This window comes from Hypanus sabinus, chromosome 6 (genome assembly GCF_030144855.1).
Source record: "Hypanus sabinus isolate sHypSab1 chromosome 6, sHypSab1.hap1, whole genome shotgun sequence".
Classification (NCBI taxonomy): domain Eukaryota; kingdom Metazoa; phylum Chordata; class Chondrichthyes; order Myliobatiformes; family Dasyatidae; genus Hypanus; species Hypanus sabinus.
Window position 1 is genome coordinate 166,750,602 of NC_082711.1, and position 13,312 is coordinate 166,763,913.

At 43.3% G+C, this 13,312-nt stretch overlaps 1 protein-coding gene across 4 annotated transcripts in view; it reads left to right on the forward strand.

The window, feature by feature from the left end:
- Positions 1 to 13,312, forward strand: part of rflnb (refilin B) — a 40,880-nt gene that overhangs the window by 19,816 nt on the left and 7,752 nt on the right. For 3 of the 4 annotated variants that reach the window (XM_059973419.1, XM_059973416.1, XM_059973417.1), the window contains exon 2: positions 12,794 to 12,903. In XM_059973419.1, coding sequence (XP_059829402.1) covers positions 12,794 to 12,903 — 110 coding nt within the window. Of the gene's footprint in view, positions 1 to 558; positions 625 to 12,793; positions 12,904 to 13,312 lie in introns of those variants that run through there. The other variant, XM_059973418.1, reaches the window with a different exon arrangement.

Here is a 13,312-nt window from a genome sequence, read left to right on the forward strand (position 1 = left end):
TCTCTTACTTTCCCATTTCCAAATTTAAAATGTTCTTATCTGGGCTCCAGACTAGGAAGGTTCAGTCCTGAGCTGAATTATTGTAGGATGTTGTCCAGCTTGTTGTTGTCAGTGATCACATCTACCTCACCACTGACTTCCCGAAATAATAAACTGAAGCAGACCTTGACAATGCCTAGCAGAACCTCTGGGAACTGGTAGAATCTTAACATGGTGAAAGGGATAACCTCTCAATCCCTGCTCTGGAGGATTATGTGAGTCACCCTGCTCCTGAACCACATGGCAGTGGAGGTCCAATTTCAATATTGGGGCAAGCTGTTGGTGATTCCAAATTAGTTTCGTGTCTAAAACTCTGAATTTGCCAAGCAGTTCTATTAAGGGGCGTGGAGGAGGAGAAGTTTTGACTTGCATTCCCAGCATTTTCTTTTTGATTAAAATAAATCTTCACAGAGGCAATTAACTCCATGCATGTACTGTTTGGGGGAGGAACACGTGAGGCACTAGGCCCAATAGGAGTTGGAAACAAGGGGTAAGGAGAACTTAAGTATATTTGCCTGTGGGTGTGTGACTATTGCAGGCACCTCTCGTCTTCAGAGCTGCACAGACAGAATGGAACAGCTACAGGTACCATTTTGTACACCCCCTGAGTTACAAATGTTTTGTGGGAATAGGGCTGTAATTTCCAGCACCCTGTTTTTTTTTCCACATGGAGTGAATTTTGAGGCTTGTTGGCAACTGGGAACTTGCTGTATTGTGAGCAATGCTATACAACTGTGGATCATTGGTTTAAGTATCGGCAGTGCCTTTTACTATGAGTGGCAGAGTGGCAGATGTAGCTAGTAGAGCCACGGTCTTGCATTGTCATAGACCTGGGCTTAAATAAACAGTCTGGAGCTTCTATGACCTCGTGACTTCATGGGCTTCCAGTTTCTTCCCAAGTATGTGCAGCTCGGCATGGTGATGTGGCACTAGATGACTCCTTGTGTTCAGATAAGAGGCCAGTTGAGGAAAATGTGCGGAGAATGAAAATGGGATTAATTAACTGAAGTAGGTGCTTGATGCTCAGTAAGGACACGATGGCCCGAAGGGCCTCTTTCTGTGTTGTATCTCTGACGCTGTAGCTGAGCAAGAAGCTGGAAGCCCGTGAGCCAGTTCTCTTTAGGGGGATTGGAGACAGAGAGGGTCAGTAGCTTAAAATTCCTTGGTGTCAACGCATCAGAGCTTCTGTTCTGGGACCAGCACGTAAACGCCATCATAAGAACGCCTCCTGAACTGGCGTGCTTAATTTCACTCGCCACAATCCCAAACCGATTCTATGAACTAGACTCGCTTTCGCGAGTTTCAGTCACAGAAACGGGCCCTTCAGCCCACTGAGTCCATGCCAAACCATTATTCTGCCTAGTTCCACTGACCTGCAACTGAAACAACTCGGGTTCTCTTTATTTTTTTTTTGCACGGTTTGTCTTTTGCGCATTTGTTGTTGGTCTGCCTTCGTTTGCAACAAATTCTCCACAGGCCCGTGAACAGCAAACAATCCCAGTCGAAAACAGCCAGGACAGTTGTCATGTCTTATCTCTGCAGGTACTGAACATAGAATACTACAGTATAGTACAGGCCCTTCGGCCCACAATGTTGTGCCAGTCTTTTAAACTGTGCCAAGGTCAATCTAGCCCTTCATTCCCACACAGCCCCCCCCTCCATTTTTCTGACATCCATGTGCCTATCTAAGAGTCTCTTAAATGATCTTAGTGTGTCTGCCTCTGCCAGTAGCCCTGGCAAAGTGTTCCATCTCTCGCCACTGTGTAACAAGCGACGCGTTAGCATAGTGCCTAGCTTAATGCTTTACAGTACCAGCGGCCCAGGGTTCACTTCCCGCTGCTGCTTGTCAGCAGTTTGTACATTCTACCCATGACCACGTGGGTTTCCCTCCCGGCTGGTAGGTTGATTGGCCATTGTAAATTGCCCTGTGGTTAGGCAAGGGTTAAATCGAGGGTTGAAGGGCCAGAGGAGCCCGTCCTACACCATATGTCATAAATAAATAAGAATTTGCCCTGACATCACCCCCACCCCCACTATACTGTCCACCAGTCTTAAAACTTTGTCCCCTCATATTAGCCGTTTCTGACCTGGCTGTCGACCCACTCTGTTCATTTGTTTATGGTTTATATATAATTTTTGTACATTTGGGTACTTTCTTGTAGATTCTATTTTTTTTCCTGTGGGTGCCTGTGAGAAAACGAATTTCAAGGTAGTATGTGGTGACAGATACACAATTTAGTTTGAGATGAGAAGATGGAAGTGTTTAGAAGGCGATTAGGGACATGAGGCTGAGGACGCTGTGTCTCATTTCGGTGATGTGGGGTGGGGAGCACAATAAATCCACCCCTCTGCAGCTGAAATAAGCTTGTGCCCTTCTACAATATGACCAGAAAGGAGCCAATATTTTCTGTGCAAACATTGCTCACACAATACTAATAATGTTTTGCTGATCCTGATGCGTGACTGTTGGAAAAGCATTTTGCACAGGAAATTGTTTTTCTGCAGCCTCAAGCGAGGCTGGATTATTCCAACTTGCTGTTTCTAATGAATTCTATTCTTCATTTAATACTTTGTTTAACCAAAGCAGTAGCCAGGGTGCGGTTACACTATTGATAATCTGCCTACCAAGAATTTGCATGCTGGGATGTTTGCTTTTAAAGGGACGATCCACCAAGCTCATTTTACCAAGGGGCAGAAGATAACTTGTGTGTGGTTCTGCTGTGGAGTTAGTTAATCTGGAATGGATCAGGCTGCTTTTTGATGTTTTGTCTTGTTTGAACTGTAGGGGTTCTTGCACAAGATATGTCTCCATGTTTGGAGGTTGGGAAGGATTGGGACTTTCTCCCTCAAATGGTACGGTGTCCTGCTGAAGGGTCTCTGCCTGAAACATCGGCTGTTTACTCTTTTCCATAGATGCTGCCTGGCCTGCTGAGTTCCTCCTGCATTTTGTGTGTGTTGCTCTGGATTTCCGGCAACCACGTTGTGTTTCTGAGTTAAACAGCTTAACAGTGGGTCCTGACCCAGCTGGGGGGAGGGTTAATGGCTTCCTCTTGCCTTGGAGGGCTCTGAACAAATCTGGTTTGCTCCCAATATGGTAATTGGTAACAGTACTATTGGTGGCTTCAGATTGGCTGTCTTGGGTGGACAGGGAATGTAAGATCCGGCTGATGCAGCATGCATTCTGCAAATTTTGTTTGCATGCCTAGGAACAATTAGCTGTTATGGTTTATAGATTAAAATATAAGCATTTGGATCACATTGACTTAATTTGACATGAATCAGTCCCTAGAATGGCCAAATTTATTTGCAAAACTACTCAGAGGTAAAAAATTACTCTTTTTTTGAGTAATATGTCAAAACAGCTATTCATTTCATAGAAACAATTGTATCACTGTGAAGAAGTGAGCTTAACTTGAACTTCTTCTGAGTACCATTGTTTTTCTAACAGCGCATCATACAGATTTGCTTTCATTTCTGACTGAAGTGAGGTGATTGAGCGTCCAGGCCATGCTCTTTTCTCACTGCTGCATCGGGAAGGAGCCACAGGAGCCTTGGGTCCCATGCCACCAGGTTCAGGAACGGTTAATACCTTTCAACCATTAGCCTTCCGAACCAGCGTGGAAAGCTTCACTCACCTCAACTCTGAACTGATTCCACAACCTGTGGACTCACTTTCCAGGACTCTACAATTCATATATTTAATACTAATGATTACTTATTATAGTATTTGCACTGTTTGTCATCTTGCGCACATTTGTTTGTCTCTTTGTGTAGTCTTTCATTGATTCAATTGTTGTACCTTCTGAGAATGCCTGCAAGAAAACGAATCTCAGGGTAGTATATGGTGACATATTGTATTTCAATAATTTACTTAGAACTTTTGAACTTTGAGATCTTTCTCTTCTTGGACTGTAAATACACATTGGTGCTTTGGTCTCTTGTGCTAAAGCCAGAAGCCTCAAAACCGGCAATTCTTATTGCTAACCTTTGTGAAGTTACTTTAAAGAAAAAAAAAGTGAAAGCCCTAAAACCTTGAGGTATTAGTGACAATCTGCTTGAAGCATTTCTGGATATTTGTTTTATCCTTTGTCTTGCCTGATGGAGCTCTCATCGGCAAGATTTGTTGGCTCGTCCCAAAGAATGTTTGTTCAAGTGGCTCTTACGGAAACCTGAGGCTGTATGCGTGTGTAAGGGTACCGTACACACATTGAAAACAGGTTCAGATATGCTTGCTCGGAAATCCTATTTCCACTAGATACCAGTAAAATATGGAAACCTCTCAGTATAACTGTAGAAGCTAGGAGCATCTCTTGCCACTGCCCATGTGGAAGATAAGCTAGTTGGCTGGTTGTTAATGTAAATACATTTCACTGTGTTTCCATGTACATGTGATAAATCTGAGTCTACAGACTGAAAGTCTTCACACAGCACAGAAATGGCTGATCACACCCTTTCTCTATTCATATTCCAGTACTCGTTTCTAGTGTCTGGCTCTGATTCAAGTACTTGTTTCTATCTTGAATATTGAGAAACTGCACCTCCCTCAGGCAGAGTTCCAGATTTCAACCACCCTCTGGGTGGAAAAAATTCTTTGCCTCATCTCTCTGATCTTACCAGTTAGAAAACCTCGGTGACTCCTGCAAACTCAGATTGATCTTTTTCCACTTTATCCTGGTTAGCTGGCTCTTGTTTGGAGAACTTTGAAGGAATAACTTTATTAGGCACACCTATATACCTCGTTGATGCAGATATCTAGTCAGCCAGTCATGTGGCAGCAACTCAATGCATTAAAGAATGCAAACATGTTTAAGAGGTTCAGTTGTTGTTCAGACCAGACATCAGAGTGGGGGAGAAATGTGATCTAAATGACTTTCATTGTGGAATGATTGGTGCCAGATGGGATGGTGTGAGTAACTCAGAAATGGCTGTTCTGGAATTTTCACGCACTATAGTCTCTAGAATTTGCAGAGAATGGCATGGGAAAAGAAAAAGCTTCCAGTGTGGGCAAAATGCCTTGTTAGTGAGAAAGGTCAGAGAAGAATTGCAAGACTGACATGAAGGTGACAGTAACTCAAGTAACCACATGTTACAACGGTGGTGTGCAGAAGAGTGTCTCTGAATGCGCAACACATCGAACCTTGAAGTGGATGGGCCTACAGTAGTAGACCTAACACTGTGTTCCATTCCTGAACCTATAAATTGGCCACTGAGTGTCACGTACTGGATTGAGAAGTGTGAATCAGAAGTTCCTTGGAGATGACTAAGACTCCAGGCCCTCAGTAGTGGGCTTTGAGATTGGTCAGTGCAATGACCCTTACTTCTCCTCTGTTCTGTAATACAGCCTGGCCCCAGATTACAAATGGGTTTCATTTTTATTGAAAACTGAAAGTCTGAAAATACATGAGAGATTTATGGTCACCACTGTATTGTAAAAAGAGCATCAAAAGCAAATTAGAAGAACTGCCAGAAGAGGGGAGAGAGGCAGTGTGTATTTTATGTCAGACTTTTTGAATTTAATATTATGGGAGCTCATTCAAGTGTAGTGTCTATAAGTAGTTTCCTATCCTGGTGATGGCCTGTACTTAAGAGGCAAGTCCAACATCTTCCAGCCAAAAGCCAAAAGAATTCTCACTGGGCTCAGGGGCCTCTGCAGAACATTTGCACCCAGACAAGGTCACAGTAGTAGTTAGAGTGATGCTGTTACAGTTCGGGGCATGCTGGAGTTCGGAGTTCAATTCTGGTGCTGTCTGTACGTCAACCCATGGAATGCGCGGATTTTTCCCTGGCTGCTCGATGTATTTTTTTTTTCCACCCATAGACCAAAGACATACTTGGTTAATCGGTCATTGTAGATTGTCCAGTGATGAGGTTGGGATTGGCAGGGTTTGTCCAGGGCCAACGAGCTGGAAGGGCCTACTACATGCGCTATCGCTAAATAAATGCCAAATTTTTGCTAAAATTTTGAAAAATCTGCTTGGAGCTAAACCTTGATATTTAATCTCATTTAGATTAAAATCCACAAAGTATCCTTTCGATCTTGGCATTAGTTGGATCATAACATGTTTATGAGACAGTTAATAACAATGAGTTGAAGCATCATAAACCATACGGCAGCACATCTTGAGAGCTTTATGAAGCCTTAGAGCTGCCTTCCTGAACATTGCTTGCCATTGGGGGAAATTAAGCAGTCAATCTGAGACAACGTGAATGGGTTTTCTTTCCTCTCTGGGGTCCCACATTCAAGGGGAAGGGGAGACTCATTTAAAAAGCACGATTGGACTGCTCTGGCAGCATAGCAGGTGCTAGCTGGGTTAGTATTTGTCTTGAACTTCCTTGCAGAGGTACAAAATTCGGGTAATTTAAAAGATTGATGCATTTCTTTTTATTTAGAGAAGGTGCCGAGTGGTTATTTTGTGACTAAGCACAAGTGATTCTGCAGATGCTAGAAATCCAGGGTAACATGTACATGATGCTGGAGGATCTCAGCCAGTGTTTTCCCAATGGAAAGCAACAACCAGTTGATGTTTTGGGCCAAGACCCATCCTCAGGACTGGAAAAGAAGGGGGTCAGAAGTTAGAATAAGAAAGTAGGGAGGAGGGGGAAGGGGGAGTTAAAGCCAGGTGGGTGGGATGAAGTGAGAAGCTGGGAGGAGATGGGTGGCAAAGGTAAAGGGCCGAAGAAAAAATTCAGCTGAAAAGTTATTTTGTAATGTCACTAGTCAGAATCAGGAAAAAAAAGTGCTGAACAATTGATCTGTTAGCCTGTTCTATTTATTAAATTTGCCCACTATGTTGAGTTTTGGAATTGAGGTACGAGGGGTGATTGATATGTTCGTGGCCTAAGGTAGAAGGAGATGAGTAATACAGCTCTCATTACATGCACATTCAGGTCAACTCTTTGAGTGATTATGCAGAAAGTTTGAAGTTAATGACTCATCTCCTTCTACCTTAGGTCACGAACTTATCTATCACCCTCGTACTTCAGGATGGACAGTAATGTTGATGTGAACAGGGTCCATGTCCCATGATCAAATTAACCCAAATATTGATGATAGATGGATGCATGCATGCAGTTAGTCTGGAAGAAGTATTGAGGCAGGCTGGCAGGGTCTGACCCGACTTGAACCCATACACGTCGCCAGACTTGACCCGACCTGAACTAGGTCCTGCTGTGGCCATCTAGGGAACGATGTGATGACTGCAGGCTATTTTAAGTGAGAATATTGATTGAGGTCTTGATGCAGATCAACTTTCACTTTGCAATTTGTGTGTCTTTTCTGAGCCTGCGGTTAACGTACGATTCCCCTCGAGGGGCCTGATGTTTTTGAAGCTGCCAAAAGTTAGGCCTGCAGTAACGAGCACCCCCACCCCTCCCCACCAGACATATTACCAAAACCAGATAAGTAGGTCACAGAACTGTTTCTCAGAGCTTGCTGGCTCTGAGCAACTGTGGTATGAGAAATAAACATGGAGTATTTGTAGTTCATTGGCACAGATATGACACTGAAATTCAATTTTGACTTGCATGTGAGGTCACTTAAGTGCTTGGGAATTGCAAACTGCTTTCCCGTACTATACGAAGGTTCCAGTCCACTTTCCACTGCTGTTCTTGGAGTGAGTCCTGGGATATTTTCTAGGACGAACTACAGAATTTGGATGATGCTGTACCAGATGTTTTGCTCACTGGAGTCTCTTACTCTTTTTTTTTTGTCCCTCTCTCTTTCTACCTGGAGTTGAAGCCATGGACTATTTGCCCTCAGAACTATAGGTGTAATTTAGAAAATCCTGCCCCTTTTTTTCCATCCTGCTGACATAAGACCATTTGGTCCATTAACTATATGATAAGCCACTAATTTTTCTTGTGATGACTTACCCCCACACAGTCCCCACACTTCTCTCCGGCTTCTACCATCCTCAGATGCCACTGGAATGCCAAGTACCCCTGGCATTTTCTGTTTTTATTTCAGATGCCCAGCATCTGCACAGCACATGGCATAGCTTGAAGGCTGCTGCCTGTCCGTTCCAGTGACTTGGGTTCCATCCTGGTGATACACACACAATGTTGTTCCTTTTCCTCCATCCCTGCAGCTTTCTGCAACTTCAAGTGTAAATTCAGTGGGCCACTTTAAAATCTAATCAGCCAGTCATGTGGCAGAAACTCAGTGAATAAACATAAGCAAACATGGTCAAGTTGTTCAGGCCAAATATTAGAATGAAGAAGAAATGTGATGTAAGTGACTTTGACCATGGAATGATTGTTGGTGCCACACATGAGTATCTCAAACTGCTGATCTCCTGGGATTTTCATGCATAACAGTTTTTTGAGTTTATAGAGAATGGTGCAAAAAAACCCCCATCTGATCGAGTGGTGTTCAGAGGGCAAAAATGGCTTGTTGATGAGGGAGGTCAGAGGAGAATGGCCAGACTGCTTCAAGTTGACAGGGAAGTGACTAACTCAGATAATCGTGCCTTACCAGAACAGTGCGCAGAAGGCCATCTCTGAATGCACAACACGTCAGACCTTGAAGTGGATGGGCAACAGCAACAGAAGACCACAAACATCCACTCAGTTTATTACTTGTTTTCTCTCTTCCAATACTGAAGGGTTATTGACCAGGGATGCTGCCTGACCTGTCGGCTATCCACAGCATCTTGAAGACTCAGTGACTTGGATGGGTGATGAAGGGACGTCTATGGATGTTGGGCTGTCCCAGGTTGGTGCATCCCGGGATCAGATGCACATGCAAGCAGGATGTACAAAGGACACTAAGTCACTGAGCCCTGATTTGGAGGTGTGGGGTTGTGGGTCCTGAAACTGGCTAGTCCAGGGATCGTTGAACGATCAGAAGTTGAAGACCTAAGCCTGGAGGTTTGTCCATGTGGGTAGGAGGGAGGAAGGAAATTGGCTTATTTTGCTGTTGTTTTGTTGTGCTTTGTGTTGTCCAGCCAAGGGGACATTGTTGGTTTGTGTTAGTTAATGCAAACAGCATATTTCACTCTGTTTTGATGTACGTGTGATAAATAAATGAATCTGAATTGGTGCAGTCTTCTATCAGCTGCTGAATAAGAGAGGAAATGACCTGTAACTTTTGATGGCTTGGACCTACGACATAGGGAAATTGCAGAACATGAGGTCCTTCCTTGCCTGCATGGTGTTTTGGCACGTCAGAGGCCTAAATGCTCCCTCATTATATTCAGGTGATAGTGGTTCCCCTAGAGACCATTTTACTGGGTGAGGATTGAATGGAAACTTAACTGTCTCTTGGCCTGGAGACTAACCCAGCTCCAATTACTTACTGACCTGCAGAAAAAGCCTCAACACAGCAGGTCCCAGGCTGACAGCTCTGCTAATAGATAAATAGTGGAGTCTAATAATTAAGGGATAATCGGGGAATGCTGGCGTGTTTATCTTGGGGAAATTGCCTTTGAATTACCGATAATTGTGCCTTGTCAGAGGAGATGAAAAGTGACAAACTGGTAATTACCTGGTGCCCTAAAGTATGTAATCAATTAGGATTTGTTGTAAACATAATGGAGTAATGTTTTTATTGCCTGTTGAACAATTTCAGCCATTCCATTTTCTTGGCAGTAGAGGCAGTCTCCTTCAGAACAAGTGATGCAGAGCGGATCAAGGAAAGGCTATTTGGCTTGTCAGCTCTGTGCTGTGACGGATTGGTACGATATGCCCACTGGGCCTGAAAGCTCTGCTAATCACCTTGTCCAGCAATACGCTTTTGTTGGGAAAAGAGGGGATTGTTATTTGTGACTGTAATGGGGAGAGTAGGTGTGGAACTGAAACCTCCTAAGTGAGCTCTGATAGCAGTCCTCCGTCACCCCAACCCACTAGCAAAAAGGAGAGCGAGCAGGACCTTTCACAACCACAGGTCAGAGCCAGCCCGTCCCGCACGCGTTTGCCCTGACCCTCAGCATTTCCAGCCTGTCGACTTTCCCCAACTCCCTCTTTCTCCCTCCCATTCTGTTGGTTGGGGCTTTTGTCTCAAGCTTTTGTCTGCTAGACTAATTCCCAGTCGTTGATAGATTCTTGGATTGGTACGGAGGTGGATTTTTTTTTTGCACTTCAACCCCAGCACGTTCAAAAGCTGAGCTGCTGCTCCAAGTAAAGTAGAACAGAGGCACCCCCCCCCCCCCCACCAGTCCAGTTAGTGTTGCACTATCTGTGTTTGGACCTTGATGTTGTACTAACGGTAAAACTCCACTTGTTGTGATGTATCTGGAATAAAACCCATAAATACTACATAATCTACTTGAAGCCCAACATAAATGGTATTGAAGAGTTTATTTTACCCAGACACTTTGCTCTTTTTACTGTTGTTTTGTCTGCCCAATCCACACCCCTGTTTAGTCCCAAGGCTGAGAGGTATTTGGAGGTCTTGACTCCATATCGTCAATAGGCTTGGATTTCAAAGTTCTAATGTTGCAAGTGAATTGGTGGATATGGAAAGCATTGGGAGTGATCAAATTGTGGGGTTGCTCTGGTCATCCCTGAGCACTTTTCTCCCATTCTTGTTTGGAACAGTATCAGTGTTAAATAGCCATTTTGGAAGGATGGTCATGTCTCCACAGTCAATGTTTCTTTTTGAAGACAAGATGTTCTTGGAAAAAAAATGGTTATTCATTTTGAACTCCTGTGAAGGGAGGTATTGCCTTCAAAACCTAGGTGTCCACTGAATGTCAGACTGAGGGCTGGTGAAATCTAAAACTTTGACGAAGTTCCATAGATGCAGTGTAGAGTATAATAACTGTGTGCATCACAGTCTTGCATGGGAACATCAATGCCTAGGAATGGGTACAGAAAGTGGTGAATCAGAATTAGGTTTAAAATCACTGGCACGTGTCATGAAATTTGTTGTCTTGCAACAGCAATAATAAACAGTGGGGAGGGCTTTGCCTGTGATGGACTGAAGGGCATTTGCAAGGAGTTCTGCCGCAAGACAGCAGCATCTGTCATCAAGGATCCCCACTATCTAGGCCATGCTCTCCTCTCACATTTACCATCAGACAGGGGGTAATGGAGCTTTTGGCCCCATACCACCAGCTCTGGAACAATATTACCCTTTAGCCATCAGGTTCCTGAACTGGTGTGGATAAGTTCACTCACCACAACACTGAACTGTTCCACGCCCTACAGACCAACGTTCCCTCTGTTTATTTCACAGCTGAGCAGGCCAACCATTGCTCTGAGTAGGAAATTTTTACTCTGCCTGAAACTTACATGGCACGTTAATTTTTAGTTTTTTGTGTTTTTTAAAAAATATACAGACTATAATAATTAGAATGACAATTGAAAAATCACTTATGAAAGGATATAATGAAATGCAGTACAACAAAGAAAATCTTTTGTTTTGTAAACTTTTTTTTCTCGTGTCTTAATTACAAATCTATTTTCTATAAACAGTGTCCAGATTAATTTTGCATTCAGGTGAAAGATGTGTTTTAATCCTCATTAGATCACCCAAATGTTCCACTTGTAACCATCTAATAATTACAGCATGGAAACAGGCCATCTTGGTCCTTCTAATCTGTGCCGAACGCTTACTCTGACCTAGTCAGTTTCTGGATTTGTATTTGACTGAATTTATCAGACTGAATCCACATTTGCAGTCAGCACTAGAAGACTGAAATGTTCCAGCGATGTCAACAAGAATGGACAGTTCTTCAAATTCTTCGTTTAAACATCTTAGTGAATGTCTTAATTGAACCAGTCTTGACTTACTCAGAAAAGACGTACTTAAAACTAGTATTGCTGTGATAGTTTGAGGCAATGCTTTTGTTTTGGTTTGTAATAGTAGCTGGGTATTTTGTTTGTCAGTCGTACAATATTCTCTTTTCCAAATTTAAAACAGGGTCAAAAGCTTGCCATTCTCTTAACTCATCATCAGGAAATTTATTATCTGAGTGACAATACACATGTTGAATGAATGGAATAATAGGTGCTATATTGACATCAGAACTTGTAAATGCAAGTAGGTCCTTCACTTTGTCAATTGTATCTACACGGCAACAAAGGCTATGTGCGTAGCAGTATTTCAGTTACTTTGTGGCCCTCGACCCATGCCGCTTGGAGGGAACAGTCCTAAGGACTCTACAACTCGTGTTCTCAGTTCTACTTATTTGCACAATTTGTCTTTTGTATATTGTCGGTCATCATGGTTTTTCATAAATTCTATTGTATTTCTTTGTTTTTCTGTAAATGCCAACAAGAAAGTGAGTTTCAGGGTAGTATATGGTGACATACATGTACTTGTTTAATAAGTTTACTGTGACTCACTTCACGGTAGATGAGGTGTAACTATGAAGGTCCTGAGTCATTGGAACTTCCTTCCTCAAAGGGCAGTGAGTGCAGAATATTTGGATTTGTTTGCAGCAGTGTTAGACTCGTAACACGTCACTTGTTTGTACAGTTTATCTTTTGCATATTGATTGTTAGTCAGTCTTTGATTAGATGCTGTTTTCCATTGATCCTATTACATTTCTTTATCCTGCTGTGAATACCTGCAAGAAAATCCATCTCAGTACATGGTGATATATACATACTTCGATAATAAATTTACTTTGAACTTCTAAGCTTAGAACTTTGAGCAAGAAGGTGGATCACTCAGTACTGGAAATGGGTGGGGGTGCAGAGTTGAGTTTGTTCAGATTTGTTGAGTGCTTGAATAGACTCGGGGTTCAAGTGGCCTACCCATTTGTTTGTATATTCATTTTTTTCCCTCTTATTTTGTATTTCTTTGCAGGACCCTTTGATTACTTCCTCTTTCCAGAATGCTGGCCTTGGACCGAGACTTCACCCGCTCTCGTTCGGAGAAGGAGTTGAAGTTGACCCCCTGCCACCGAAGGAGATCAGGTAATTGGTGGGCTCCCTCTCTCCCTGACCGGTTGAGATGTCGGTGGAACGTTGATGCATGGCGGAAAGCCATTGGTCTGTTTGGGTGGCACAGTAGTTAGTGGCTAGCTTAACGCTTTGCAATGTCAGCAATTGGGGTTCAGTTCCTGCTATGTCGATATGTACTCGCTGTGAACAAGCTGGTTTCCTCCGGGTGTCCCAGGTTCCCCCCACATTCTATAGACACAAGGTCAGTAAGTTATGGGAATGCTTCACAATACTTGGCTCCCCAAGCAGGTCCTTGGACTGTTGGAGGAAACTGGAGCAGCGGGAGGAAACCCACACATTTCATGGGGATGGTGTACAGACTCCTTACAAATGATGGTGGAATTGAACTCTGAACTCCGATGCCCCAAGCTGTGTGGTGTCA